We start from the raw sequence: 14,632 nt of genomic DNA, 5'->3' as shown, positions 1-14,632 counted from the left end.
GAGCCCGCCGGTTCAAGACCCGCCTGGGCAACTTGGTGAGACCTCATCTCTACAACAAATCAAAAAATTAGCTGGGTCTGGTAGCGCGTGCCTGTAGTTCCAGCTATTTGGAAGGCTGAGGCGGAAGGATCGCAGGAGGCTAGCAGGCTGAGGCTGCAGTGGGCGGGAGCATGCCACTGCACTCCAGTCTGGGCGACAGAGTGAGACTCCAACTCAAAAAAAAAAGACAGGAAAATATAGCAAAAAGTCTGCTTCTAGCAAAACAGCAGTCAAACTATTCTGAGGAACATTGCCACTGCAGAACAATTACATCCCCTACCAGGCTTGTGAAATGTATGAAAAGGTCTCCCAGAATCACCCAGCACCACAATCTTCCAAAAATACAAGTTAAGGACTGACTGGGAATTCTCGGCCCATAAGCAAGGTAGAGTGACAATCTATATGCAGTAGCAGCAGAGCTGTTGAGATGGATCCTGCCATAGAGTCTACAGAAGTGTATTCACCAGGTGTGAAATTCCTGGGCAGAGCACAGATCTCCTGGCAGAAGTTGAGTGAATATTCTTTGGGGAAAAAACATCCCGCATGTAGTTTTCTTTTTCTTTTTTTTTTTTTGAGTTGGAGTCTCACTCTGTCACACAGGCTGGAGTGCAGTGGCACATTCGCGGCCACCCCAGCATCGACCCAATGGTCTCCGGCTAAGCTTCTGCCTCAGCTTTCCAAATAGTAGGAACTACAGACGTGCTCTACCACACCTGGTTAATTTTTTATTTACTGTAGAGAGGAGGTCTCCCTAAATTGCCTGGGGCTTAATTGCCTGCCTCAAACCGGCGGGCTAAGGCAATCCACTAGCCTAGGCCTCCCAAAGTGTTGGGATTACAAACTGAGCCACTGAACCCGGCCCCTAATATAGACTTCTTCTAAGGTACTCAGAGATTAATATCAGTGGCTCATGCCTGTAATCCTAGCACTTGGGGAGACCAAGGTAGGAGGATTGCTTGAGACTAGGAGTTCAAGACCATTCTGGACAAAATAACAAGATCTCATCTCTATTTTAAAATTTTTTAAAAAGAGATTAAGACCAACCAATGATCTCCTAATCAAAGATCACCAAGCATAATAGGAGGCATGTGAAGGCATATATTTATATAACAGCAGGAGGAGTAAGGATTCAGAAAAATAAGATTTTTAAAAGTAGTAAACCAGGTTTGGTGGTTCAGCCTGTAATCCCGCGCCTTTGGGAGGCTGAGGTGAGTGGATTGCCTGAGCCCACGGGTTCGAGACCCGCCTGGGCAACTTGGCGAGACCTCATCTCTACAATAAATCAAAAAATTAGCCGGGCGTGGTAGCGTGCGCCTGTAGCTCCAGCTCCTCGGAAGGCTGAGGTGGAAGGATCGCCGGAGCCCAGCAGGTCGAGGCTGCAGTGGCCGGGAGCGGCCACTGCACTCCAGCCTGGGCGAGAGAGTGAGACTCCAACTCAAAAAAAAAAAAAAGTAGTAAATGCCGAGCTCAGTGGCACACTCTGTAATCCCAGCACTTTGGGCGGCTGAAGGGATTGGATTGCATGAGTACGCGGGTTTGAGACCCACCTGGGCAACTTGGCGAGACCTCGTCTCTACAATAAATAAAACATGAGCTGGGTGTGGTAGCACACACCTGTAGTTCTGGCTACTTGGAAGGCTGAGGCGGAAGGATCGCCGGAGCCCAGGAGGTCGAGGCTCCGGTGGCCGGGAGCAGCCACTGTACTCCAGTCTGGGCAACTGAGTGAGACTCCAACTCAAAAAAAAAGTAGTAAAAACAACCATAAAAAGAGAAGAAAAGCAGAAATCAATTAGCAAGGAACAGAAACAAGTCCAGATATATCAGCAACCACAATAAGCATTAAGTGGACTGACTGGAAACTAAAAGATGTTTCATATTAGCTTTTTAAAAAATATTCCACTACAGGCAGGGTGCAGTGGCTCACATCTGTACTCCAAGCACCTTGCGAGGCTGAGGAAGGAGGATTCCTTGAGCAAAGAAATTCAAGACCAGCCTGAGAAACATAGTGAGACCTTGTCTCTACAAAAAAAGTTATGTTTGTTTTTTGAGTTGGATTCTCACTCTGTTGCCCAGGCTGGAGTGCAGTGGCACACTCATGGCCACTGCAGCCTCGACCTGCTGTGCTCAGGCGATCCTTCTGCCTCAGCCTTCGAAGTTGCTGGAACTACAGGCACATGCCAACAAGCACGGAGAACTTTTTGATTTATTGTAGAGACGAGGTCTGGCCAAGTTGCCCAGGCTAGTCTCGAACCCCTGAGTTCAGGCACTCCTATTGCCTCGGTCTCCCAAACTGCTGGGATTACTGGTTTGAGCCATTGCGCCCAGCCTTACAAAAAAATTTTTTTTAATTAGCCAGGTGTGGTGGATCCAGCTAATCAGGAGGCTGAGGTGGAAAGATCGCCTGAGCCCAGGAGTTTAAGGCTGGAAGGAACAAAGAAAATGCTACTGCACTCCAGCCTGAGTAACAGAGAGACACCTTGACTCAAAAAAAAAAGAAAAGAAAAGAAAATGCAGCTATATAATACTTACAGAAGAAATACCTGGCCAAGACAGAGTGGCACACGCCTGTAATCCCAGTATTTCGGGAGTCCAAGGAGAGAGGATAGTTTGAACCCAGGAGTTCTAGACCAACCTAGGCAACATAGCAGACCTTGTCTTTACAAAAAATCAAAAAGATACCCAGATATGAGGGCATGTGCCTATAGTTCCATATACTCGGGAGGCTGAGGCAGAAAGATCTTCTGAGCTCAGAAACTGATGGCTGTAGGGAACTGTGATCTTGCCACTGCAATCCAGCCTGGGTGACAATAGGGTTGTTTTTTTTTTAAAGGTTGTTTATTGGCTTGGCTTGGTGGCTTGGCCGGTAATCCCAGCACTGTGGGAGGCTGAGGCAAGTGAATTGCCTGAGCATGCGGGTTCGAGACCCACCCAGGCAAATTGGCGAGACCTCGTCCCTACAATAAATAAAAAAAAAAAATTAGCTGAGCATGGTAGCACGTGCCTATGGTTCCAGCTACTTGGAAGGCTGAGGCAGAAGGATCGTTGGAACCCAGCAGTTGAGACTATGGTGGCCGGAAGCATGCCGCTGCACTCCAGTCTGGGCGACAGAGTGCGACCCCAACTCAAAAAAAAAAAGGCAGTTTATTTCACCCATGTCTACTCTGGCATGTCTCCCTTTCTTTTCTCTCTTCTTTCTCTAATGAACTTTGTTTAAAAACTTAAAAAAAATAAAACTCTAAAACATGAAGACATGAAAAAGTAATAATAAAGGGATGGAAAAAGCTATACCAGGGAACTACTAACGTGTACTTGGCCAAAAGATATATATAAGTTTGGGGAATTTGAATGATAGCTTTGTTTTCTGTTTTTTGGGGGTTTTTTTTAGTTTGATTCTCACTTTGTTGAAAAAAAAGACAACCACCACCCACCAGGAATCACATACATTAACAAGTGTCAAAATAATTCAAACAACAAAAAGCTCTTTTTTCACCTGCACAGATGCCACAAGTCCCAGTTGATGAAATGACAGTAAAGAGAACACAAGTATGCAAATTCTAGCTAATGATAATCATAGACGAACTTCAAGTCTGTGCAATAATTTATCTTACTTTAACTTATTGTAGCCGGGCTTGGTGGCTCAGCCTGTAATCCCACGCTTTGGGAGGCTGAGGTGAGTGGATTGCCTGAGCCTGCAGATTCGAGACCCACCTGGGCAACTTTGCGAGACCTCATCTCTACAATAAATTTTTAAAAATCAGCCGGTTATGGTAGCGCGCACCTGTAGTTCCAGCTACTTGGAAGGCTGAGGCGGAAGGATCGCTGGAGCCCAGCCGGTCGAGGCTGCGGTGGCCGGGAGCGGCCACTGCACTCCAGTATGGGCGACAGAGTGAGACTCTAACTCAAAAAAAATATATATTCATATACATATAACTTAGAACCCAGCTGTTCTATTTCTAGGTATATAATCTAGAAAAACTAGAACCCGGATACACATATAACTGGATAAATGAATGAACAGTTATATAGAACATGGATAAATTTTAAAATATAATTAATCTGTCTGGACTCAGTAGTTTAGCCTATAATCCCATCACTTTGGGAGGATGAGGCGAGTGAATTGCCTGAGTCCGCAAGTTCAAGACCAGCCCGGGCAACTTGGCATGGTGGTCCGCGCCTGTGGTTCCAGCTACTTGGAAGGCTGAGGTAGAAGGATCGCCCAAACCCAGCATGTCAAGGCTGTGGTAGCCATGAGCAAGCCACTGCACTCCAGCCTGGGTGTCAGATTGAGATTCCTGCCTTGTTTTTTTTTTTTGAGTCAGAGTGAGCCACTGCACCCAGCTAGAAAGTAACTTTGAAATGACCAATCTCCTTGTTCTTTGTTTCTGCTTTCTTCAGACCTTCGGTCTATAAAACCAACTCCTCTGTTCAACTTACTGCAAGACTCATTCTATTTTATGAAATGAAGTATTGCCTGATTCTAGAATTATAAACAAAGCCAACTGAGATCTTTAAAATAAACTGTATCTAAATCTGTAATTACCCCAATATAAAAACTTTAGTTTAAAAAACAGCAATATAAACATGATAATGGCTATTAGAGAACTATAGGTATCCGTATTTTTGTTCTTTCTGTCTATATTTTCTTTTTTTTTTTTTGAATTTTTTTTGAAGTCTATATTTTCAAAATTTCCAGTAAGTCTTTGCTATTTATAATGAGGAAAAAAACACTTTCAGCTCTTATTATTATTATTATTACTTTTTTTTTTTGAGTTGAAGTCTCACTCCATCACCAAGGCTGGAGTGCAGTGGCACACTCATGGCTACCTCAGCATCGATCTGCTGGGCTTCGGAGATCCTTCCAAGTAGCTGGAACTACAGGTGCGCACTACCATGCCCAGCTAATTTTTTAATTTACTGTAGAGACGAAGTCTCACCAAGTTGCCCGGTCTGCTCTCAAACCCACAGGCTCAGGCAATCCATTCGCCTCAGCCTCCCGAAGTGCTGGGATTACAAGCTGAGCCACCAAGCCCGACCTCAGCTCTTATTATTAATCAACATGCTAATAAAAACCAAATACTTAACAATCATCTAACATAAGTGTATGTTAACAAAACTACAGTTGGTTCAGATTTCTTTTTTTTTTTTGAGTTGGAGTCTTACTCTGTCGCCTAGACTGGAGTGCAGTGCCACACTCCCAGCCACCACAGCCTCGACCTGCTGGGCTCCGGCGATCCTTCCACCTCAGCCTTCCAAGTAGTTGGAACTACAGGTGCGTGCTACCACACCCGGCTAAATTTTTTGATTTATTGTGGAGATGAGGTCTCGCCAAGTTGCCCAGGCAGTTCTCGAACCCGCGGGCTCAGGCAATCCACTCACCTCGGCCTCCCAAAGCGTGAGATTACAGGCTGAGCCACCAAGCCCAGCCTGGATCAGATTTTAAGAAAATGATGTAAAAGTACATTATTACCCATTGTACATGAATTGTCATCTGCACATATAAGATATTATTGTATGACCATGTATGAATCATAATTTTATCTCCATCAGTTCTTGTCTTATTTTACAGACAGCATCTTTTCATGTTACCATTTCAGAAAAAAATTGGTGAAACAAGCAAACTAGAATTCTGCCAGATTTGAACCATACCTGCATACGGAGCCATTCCTAAAATGGTAGGCATCAAGCCTCTGTAAAATCCCAGGAAACCCCCTTCCTTTTGAGTGAAGGAAAAGTAGAAATAAGATTACATTGTGCTCATTAGGATTAACATCAAAGAACAAAAGCACAATTCATAATGGAAAAGTTATTCTGGCAGCCACCCTGAAACACTAAGATGTGCTTTCATAATTAGTATTACTAATAGCAATTATTATAAGTCAAAGGATAATTATTTAAATAACATTCAAAATACTTTCCAAAATGTAAAAGGCATGTTATAGACGAGAAATACCTTGGCTGTTGCCTTACTAGACTCTGGTGTGGCCATGTGCTCTTTGAGCTATGGCTGTCACCATGTTTTTTAAGCTTACACCCCCTCCCCTCCCTTGGGGTGGTGAATGCCCTCTTTCTCTCTCTCCCTCCTCCAGTTTACTTTCTAAATAAACTATTTTCTAATCAAAACAAAAAGAAATACCTTTGCATAAATTGTTTTGAATGCATGAATAATTCCTGTGTAGGTGTGTTCCCCTTTCACCTGGAATGCTAGGCGTACCCTGACCATGTCAAGAGGGTAAGTACAGATAACTGCTGTCATGCCTGAAAAGAAAGTAGAAATTTAGAGGTTAAAAAAATGTTTTTGACGTATACATATATTTTCCTATCATTAGTAGTACTCTCAATGATGAAAACTCAGTGAAACAAAGTGATATTACCAGTAGAAGTATAACATAATATCATTAGCTGGAAAACAACCTCTTAAGTAAAGGATCAGTTTGTAAAAATGTTTTCAAGTTCCTCCCACTGTGAAGTTTATATTGTTAGCATCAAAATGTTATAGTGTAAGTGAATCGTGAGTTTTTTTTTTTCTTTTTTTGAGTAGCAGTCTCTCTGTTGCCCAGGCTGGAGTACAGTGGAATGCTCACAGTCATCGCAGCTTCAACCTGCTGGGTTCAGGCAATCCTTCAACCTCAGCCTTCCTAGTAGTTGGAACTACAGGTGTATATCTCCATGTCTGCCTAATATTTTTATTTATTGCAGAGCCAAGGTCTCACCATGTTGTCCAGGCTGGTCTTGAACCCCTGGGTTCAGGCAATCCTCTCACCTCCGCCTCCCAAAGTGATGGGATTACAGGCCTGCAGGTGTGATCCATAGCGCCTGGTTGAGTTTTTTTCTTTTTTTTTTTGAGTTGGGGTCTCACTTTGTCAACCAGGCTGGAGTGCAGTGGCATGCTCACAACCATCGAAGCCTCGACCTGCTGGCCTCAGACAATCCTTCCACCTCACCCTTCCAAGTAGCTGGAACTACAGACATACGCTGCCACGCCCAGCTAATGTGTTTTATTTATTGTAGAGATAAGATCTCACCAAGTTGCCCAGGCTGGTCTCAAATCCCTGGGCTCAGGCAATCCTCTCAACTAGCCTCCCAAAGTGCTGGGATTAAAGGCTTGAGCCACTGTGCCCGGCTGAGTTTGCTTTTTTTTTTGAGTTAGAGTCTCACTCTGTCACCCAGACTGGAGTGCCGTGGCTGCTCCCGGCCACCGCAGCCTTGACCTGCTGGGCTCCGGCAATCCTTCCGCCTCAGCCTTCCAAGTTGCAGAACTACAGGCGCGCGCTACCACACCCAACTAATTTTTTGATTTATTGTAGAGATGAGGTCTCGCCAAGTTGCCCAGGTGGGTCTCGAACCCACGGGCTCAGGCAATCCACTCACCTCAGCCTCCCAAAGGGCGAGATTACAGACTGAGCCAACAAGCCCGGCCTGAGTTTGCTTTTTTTAAAAAAATTATTCTACCACTTGTCTGTTCCCAGTTATCAGAAAGGAAACACAGTAGCCCTCCTTATGTCTGAGTTCCACATCTGCACATTCAGTCAACTGCGGATGGAAGATATAGTTAGGTCAACAATGGTGGCATCTATATGGAACATGTACTAATCTGTTTTGCTATTATTCTCTAAACAGTATAGTATACTGAATATTTACACAGCATTTACATTGTATTAGCTATTATAAGCAATCCAGAAATGAATAAAAATACACAGAAGGGTGTGTGTTTGGAGGGGGTGTTTTGTTTTTGAATCAGAGCTTCACTCTGCCACTAAGTGGCACATTCACGGCTACTGCAGCCTTGACTTGCTGGGTTAGGCAGTACTTCCACCTCAGCCTTCCAAGTAGCTGGAACCACAGGTGTGCACCACCATACCTGGCTAAAGTTTTGATTTATTGCAGAGACAAAGTCTTGCCAAGTTGCCCAGGCTGGTATCAAACCCCTGGGCTCATGCAATTTTCTCGTCTCCACCTCTCAAAGTGCTGGGATTACAGGTGAGAACCACCATGCCTGGCGAGGACGTATGTGTTAAATGCAAATACTATGTACATCATCCTATATAAGGGACTTTGAGCAACCTCAAATGTAGGCAGTGGAGGAGGTCGTGGGACCCATTCCCCCATGGATACCAAAGGACAACTGTACTGATTATATCCATGACACTTGACAAAATACTTGATTTTTTTATTTTCTCTAATCCTAAAATGAATACTTTACCTAATGAAACATTAGGTACCTTTTTTAACAGGAAATTGATGAAATATAGGTGTATTTATTTATTTATTAGTTGGAGTCTCACTCTTGTCGCCCAGGCTGGAGTGCAGTTGCACGCTCCCAGTCACTGCAGCCTCAACATGATGGGCTAAGGTGATCCTTCCACCTCAGCCTTCCCAGTAGCTGGAACTACAGATGCACGCCAACATGCCCACCTGGTTTTTGTGATTTACTGTAGAGACAAGGTCTCACCAAGTTGCCCAGGCTGGTCTCGAACCTCCGGGCTCAGGCAATCCTCTCGCCTCGGCCTCACAAAGTGCTGGGATTACAGGCTGAGCCACCGCACCAGCTGGTATATATATTTATAGGGTAAAAAAGTGATGTTGCAATTCATGGAATAATTAACTCAAGTTAATTAACACATCTATTACCTCAAGTGAAAACCTTATAAAAACAAAATAAAGATACTTTTTGTAAAACATCAAAGCACAATCATTATTTTCTTATTAGAATTTAGATAATTTGATATTGGCTAAGTATAATAAAAATATAAATATCCATGATCATAGAAACAATGTATTTTAGGGATGAATTTTCCTGATGATAAGCGAGTTTAGTATTAAACTCCAGATTTTCATGAACATATGATTTCAAATTTCACAAACTGAACTTTTATTCATTAAAAAAAAGATGATTTTTTAAAGTTTTTCAGGACCAGGCTTGTAACCCCAGTACTCTGAGAGGCAGAGGCGAGAAGACTGCCTAAACCCAGGGGTTTAAGACCAGACTGGCCAACTTGAAGAGACCTTGTCGCCACAGTAGTAAGTTGCCCAGCCTGGGCAACTTGGCGAGAAGATTGCCTGAGCCCGGAGGTTCAAGACCAGCCTGGGCAACTTGGTGAGACCTTGTCTCTACAGTAAATCACAAAATAAAATAAAATAATAAAGTGTCAAAGGAATATCTGTTTATGGCAGTAAAGCTAGAAAACATAGAAAAGCAGTATCAAAACACATACATAGCCGGGCTCGGTGGCTTAGCCTGTAATCCTGCACCTTTGGGAGGCTGAGGTGAGTGGATTGCCTGAGCCCGCGGGTTCGAGACCTGCCTGGGCAGGCGAGACCTCATCTCTACAATAAATCAAAAAATTAGCCGGACATGGTAGCGCGCTCCTGTAATTCCGGCTACTCGGAAGGCTGAGGCGGAAGGATTGCCGGAGCCCAGCAGGTCGAGGCCGCGGTGGCCGGGAGCAGCCACTGCACTCCAGTCTGGGCGACAGAGTGAGACTCCAACTCAAAAAAAAAACAACAAACATATACATATGCAAGTCAGACGTGATAGCTCATGCCTGTAATCCCAACACTTTGGGAGGCAGAGGTAAGAGGATTGCTTAAATCCAGGAGTTCAAGACCATCCTAGAACACATAGCAGGAATTCATCTCTACAAAAAAAAATTTTTTTTTAATTAGCTAGGGATAGTGGTATATGCTTGTAGTCCCAGATACTTGGAAGACAGAGGCAAGATATATTGAGCCCAGAAGGTCAAGGTTGTGGTGAACTGTGATTGTGCCACTACCCTCCAGCCTGGGTGACAGAGTGAGATCCCAAGCAAAAAAAAATATATATATATATACATCATCAACTAATAATCACTTAAATATATACTCTTTCAGCCGGGCTCAGTGACTCAGCCTATAATCCCAGCACTTTGGGAGGCTGAGGTGAGTGGATTGCCTGAGCCCGTGGGTTTGAGACCCACCTGGGCAACTTGGCAAGACCTCATCTCTACAATAAATCAAAAATCAGCTGGGCTTCGTAGTGCACGCCTGTAGTTCCGGCTACTTAGAAGGCCGAGGTGGAAGGATCGCCAGAGCCCAGAAAGTCAGCGCTGGGATAGCCATGAGCATGTGTGCCACTGCACTCCTGGGTGACAGAATGAGACTCCAACTCAAAAAACAAACAAACAAAATATATATATATGTACACACACACACACACACACACACACACACTCTCTCTCTCTCTCTCTCTCTCTCTCTCTTTCAAACCTTTTATGCATGTGCATTTCACATGTGTATACACACACATATACTTAGGACTTATGATAATAACAATTCTATTTTGTAGCCAATTTTTCCTATACCACATTATATTATGAACATGTTTCCATGTGAGAAAAATGTAATTTAGATGTGCTATAACTTACTAAAATAATCCTCTAGGACATTGAGAATGTCTTCACTATTTGCTATATATAGTAAACAATGTGTTGGTGAATGTCCTTATAAGTAAATATTTTTGTGCATCGTTTCCATTATAGACAAATTCCTAATATAGAATTACTGGATGGAAGGCAAACCTTTTAATAGAAATTACCTTCCGCCGGGCTCGGTGGCTCAGCCTGTAATCCCGTGCCTTTGGGAGGCTGAGGTGAGTGGATTGCCTGAGCCCGTGGGTTCAAGACCCACCTGGGCAGCGAGACCTCATCTCTACAATAAATCAAAAAATCAGCCAGGCGTGGTAGCACATGCCTGTAATTCCAGCTACTTGGAAAGCTGAGGCAGAAGGATCGCCGGAGCCCAGCAGGTCAAGGCTGCGGTGGCCGGGAGCGGCCACTGCACTCCAGTCTGGGAAACAGAGTGAGACTCCAACTCAAAAAAAAAAAAAAAGAAAAAGAAAAAGAAATTACCTTCCAATTAGTAGGGTATAGTGGCATGCCCCCATAATCCCAGTTACTCAGGAAGCTGAGGCAGAAGAATCGCCTAAGCCCAGGAGGTCAAGGCTACAGTAAGCCATGACCATGCCACTGCATTCTAGCCTGGTCAACAGAGTGAGACGGACTTAAAAAAAAAAAAAAAACAGACCAGGTTCGGTGGCCCAGCCTGTAATCCCAGCACTTTGGGAGGCCAAGGCAAGTGGATTGCCTGAGCCCACGTGCTCGAGACCCACCTGGGCAACTTGAAAAGACCTCATCTCTACAGTAAGTCAAAAATTAGCCAGGCATGGTAGTGCACACCTGTAGTTCCAGCTCCTTGGAAGGCTGAAGTGGAAGGATCACTGGAGCCCAGCAGGTCAAGGCTGTGGTGGCCAGGAATATGCCACTGCACTCCAGTCTGGGTGACAGAGTGAGACTCCAGCTCAAAAAAAACAAAAAGCCAGGCTCGGTGGCTCAGCCTGTAATCCCGCGCCTTGGGAAGCTGAGGTAAATGGATTGCCTGAGTCCGTGGGTTCGAGACCCACCTGGGCAACTTTGTGAGACTTCATCTCTATAATAAATAAATAAAAAATTAGCCGGGCATGGTAGCGTGCGCTTGTAGTTCCAGCTACTTGGAAGGTGGGGTGGAAGGATCCCCAGAGTCCAACAGGTCGAGGCTGCAGTGGTCGGGAGCGGCCACTGCACTCCAGTCTGGGCAACAGAGTGAGACTCCAACTCAAAAACAAAAAACAAAAAAACAAAAAAGATAAAAGATAAAAAGAAATTGCCCTCCAGGAAAATTGTACCAATTTATAACGTCATCTCTTAGTCTACAAGTCTTATTTCTCTGACTTCTTAGAAATATTAGTTATTAAACATTTATTGTTTACTTTTTTTTGAGTAGGAGTCTCACTCTGTTGCCCAGGCTAGAGTGCAGCAGCACACACAGGTGATTCTTCTGCCTCAGCCTTCCAAGTAGCTGGAACAACAGGCATGCACCACCATGCCCAGCTAACTTTTTTGATTTATTGTAGAGATGAGGTCTTGCCAAGTTGCCTACGCTGGTCTCAAACCCCTGGGCTTAGGCAATCCTCTCCCTCGGTCTCCCAAAGTGCTGGGATTATAGGCATGAGCCATGGCACCCGGCCTAAAGGGAAAGTTTAAAAGGATTTGACTCCCAGTGGCCAGTCACCATTGCTTTGTTAAATACTGGTGTGTTCATGTTGCTCTTTGAACTATAGCCACCATGTTTCCTTGCTTTGGCCCCCTCCCCTACCTTGAGGAGGTAAATCTCCTGTCTCTTTCTCTCTCTCTCTCTCTCTCTTCCCTTCTCTCCCTCTCTCCGTCTCTCTCTGGCTCCATCTCTGTCTCTCTCTCTCAACTATATTTTCCAATCTAACTTTCGTGTAATTCTTTGCATCTTTCTCGCAGCACCGGATCACAAACCAGACACCCTCCTTCCGTCCTGATCTAACATTTGGAGGTCCTGCTGGGATATATGTTGACCTAACATTTTTGAAGGTCCCAGCAAGATCTTTAACCTAGCAAAATCTATACAAACTTTTAGAATTTCCCCTGTCTCCACAAAAAATTCTACGTCAGTGTGCTATTTCTTTGACACTCATTAGAAAAATGTTTTTTTATATTAGTATATAAAGTGTTTCATGGCATCTCTGCCTGATGGTTACATTATTGCTGAGCTTAAAATCTACATAGTTAATATTCAAGGAATATTTTAATGAAAACACATGCAACCCTTAGTTTTCTTTTGAGAATTACAAAAACTTAGCCAGGCCGGACACAGTGGCTCAGCCTGTAATCCCAGATAACTTTGAGAGGCCAAGGCGAGAGGATTGCCTGAGCTTGGGGGCTCAAGACCAGCCTGGGAAACTTAATAAGACCTCATCTCTACAATAAATCACAAAAACTAGCTGGACATAGTGGCATGCATCTGTAGTTCCAGTTACTTAGAAAGCTGAGGCAGAAGGATCGCCTGAGGCCAGTAGTGCGGCGACTGTGAGCATGCCACTGCACTCTGTCCTGGGTAACAAGAGTAAGACTCCAACTCAAAAAAAAAAACAAAACAGCTAGGCACAGTGGTTCACACCTGTAATCTCAATACTTTGAGAGGTTGAGGTGGGAGAATTATTTGAGGCCAGGAGTTCAAGACCAACCTAGCCAACATAGCAAGAACCATCCTCCAAAAAAAAAAAAATTGGCTGAGCTTGATGGCTCATGACTGTAGTCCCAGTTACTTGGGAAGCAGATGCAGTAAGATAACTTGAGGCCAAGAGTTTGAGCTATGATCACTCCCTTACAACCTGGGTGACAAAGTGAGATCCGTCTACTTGAAAACAAAAAACAATAAACCCCAATTCCTTTAGACAATGAGGAGAAACTCAATTTGAAAAGTATATTAAGTTATGCCATTTTAATTTTAAATACAGCAAAACTTTAGATCACAATTAACATAATGATCAGGACAGGTTGGACCCACTGAATAAGGCTGACTTATGATTAGGATATCTGTGGTTCAGCTTTTAAATTATATTTTCAGTTTTCCTTTTAAAGTTTGAACACAGCGATAAACATCATCTACTGTGTGCAAACCACACCATGTCAGGCACTTTAAAAATACCACCAACAATCCTACTAGGTAGACATTATTATTCCTTCTTGCAAATGAAAAAACTGAGGTTCACAGCCTCAATTTTTTATAAATTCATTCAGATTTGAAACTAAGTTTTCTGGGTCTTACCATCATACATGTTGCCTGAGTCCCTGTAATTTTTTTTTTTTCTTGCTGAGCATTTGCTTTGTATTTTTTCTTTAATTTATTTTTTTTTTATTTTGCTATATACATGCAGTTTAAATTTTTTAAAAAATTGTTTCACAGCCGTACTCGGTGGCTCACCCTGTAATCCCACGCTTTGGGAGGCTGAGGTGAGTGGATTGCCTGAGCCCGCGGGTTCGAGACCCACCTGGGTAACTTGGCGAGACCTCATCTCTACAATAAATCAAAAATTAGCCGGGCATGGTAGCACACACCTGTAGTTCCAGCTACTTGGAAGGCTGAGGCAGAAGGATCACTGGAGCCCAGCAGGTCGAGGCTGCGGTGCCCGGGAGCGGCCACTGCACTCCAATCTGGGCGACAGAGTGAGACTCCAAATCAAAAAAAAAAAAAATTGTTTCACTACATATGTGTAGTCTAATGCTTAGTATTTTCTAAACTTAAAATTTTAATTCAAAAATTATATTAGTCCAATAATTACAAATGTCAATTTCTCATTTCAATAAATTTGATTATGAGCTCTTCATCTGAACTATTTGTTTTCAAGCTATTCACTTTCAAACTATTTAATGTTTCTACCTATTGCTATTCAAACCAGGTACATCAAGCAATCAGTGTAGTGACTTTTCTAAATGGCCTCTCTTATGCTGAGTCTAATCCAATATAGTACAAATATGTGCTCGGCTTTCCGGAGACAAAGCTCAGCAACAACACTAAAGTCACAGGAAATACCTTATCAAACAGATATTTATAAGACTACAGACTTTTCAGATTGGCTTAATTTTTGTAGCTCGTATGCAAGTTTGTTTTTTGTTTTTGTTTTTTTGAGTTGAAGTCTCACTCGGTCACCCAGACTGGAGTACAGTGGCCGCTCCCAGTCACTGCAGCCTCGACCTGCTGGGCTCTGGCGATA

General features: G+C 43.6%; 1 protein-coding gene across 3 annotated transcripts in view; it reads right to left on the bottom strand.

Annotated features, from left to right (window-relative positions):
• The window catches only part of SLC25A16 (solute carrier family 25 member 16), a 51,355-nt gene that overhangs the window by 8,681 nt on the left and 28,042 nt on the right, over positions 1-14,632 (bottom strand). For all 3 annotated transcript variants that reach the window (XM_008062287.2, XM_021714603.1, XM_008062286.2), the window contains 2 exons: positions 6,173-6,294; positions 5,686-5,752 (listed from right to left, as the gene is read on the bottom strand). In XM_008062287.2, coding sequence (XP_008060478.1) covers positions 5,686-5,752; positions 6,173-6,294 — 189 coding nt within the window. The remainder of the gene's footprint in view (positions 1-5,685; positions 5,753-6,172; positions 6,295-14,632) is intronic.

This window comes from Carlito syrichta, unplaced genomic scaffold (assembly GCF_000164805.1).
Source record: "Carlito syrichta isolate Samal-C Ts95f unplaced genomic scaffold, Tarsius_syrichta-2.0.1 Scaffold305686, whole genome shotgun sequence".
NCBI lineage: Eukaryota > Metazoa > Chordata > Mammalia > Primates > Tarsiidae > Carlito > Carlito syrichta.
The sequence above is the reverse complement of the archived record's forward strand: the minus strand, read 5'-3'. Positions and strand labels throughout refer to the sequence as shown.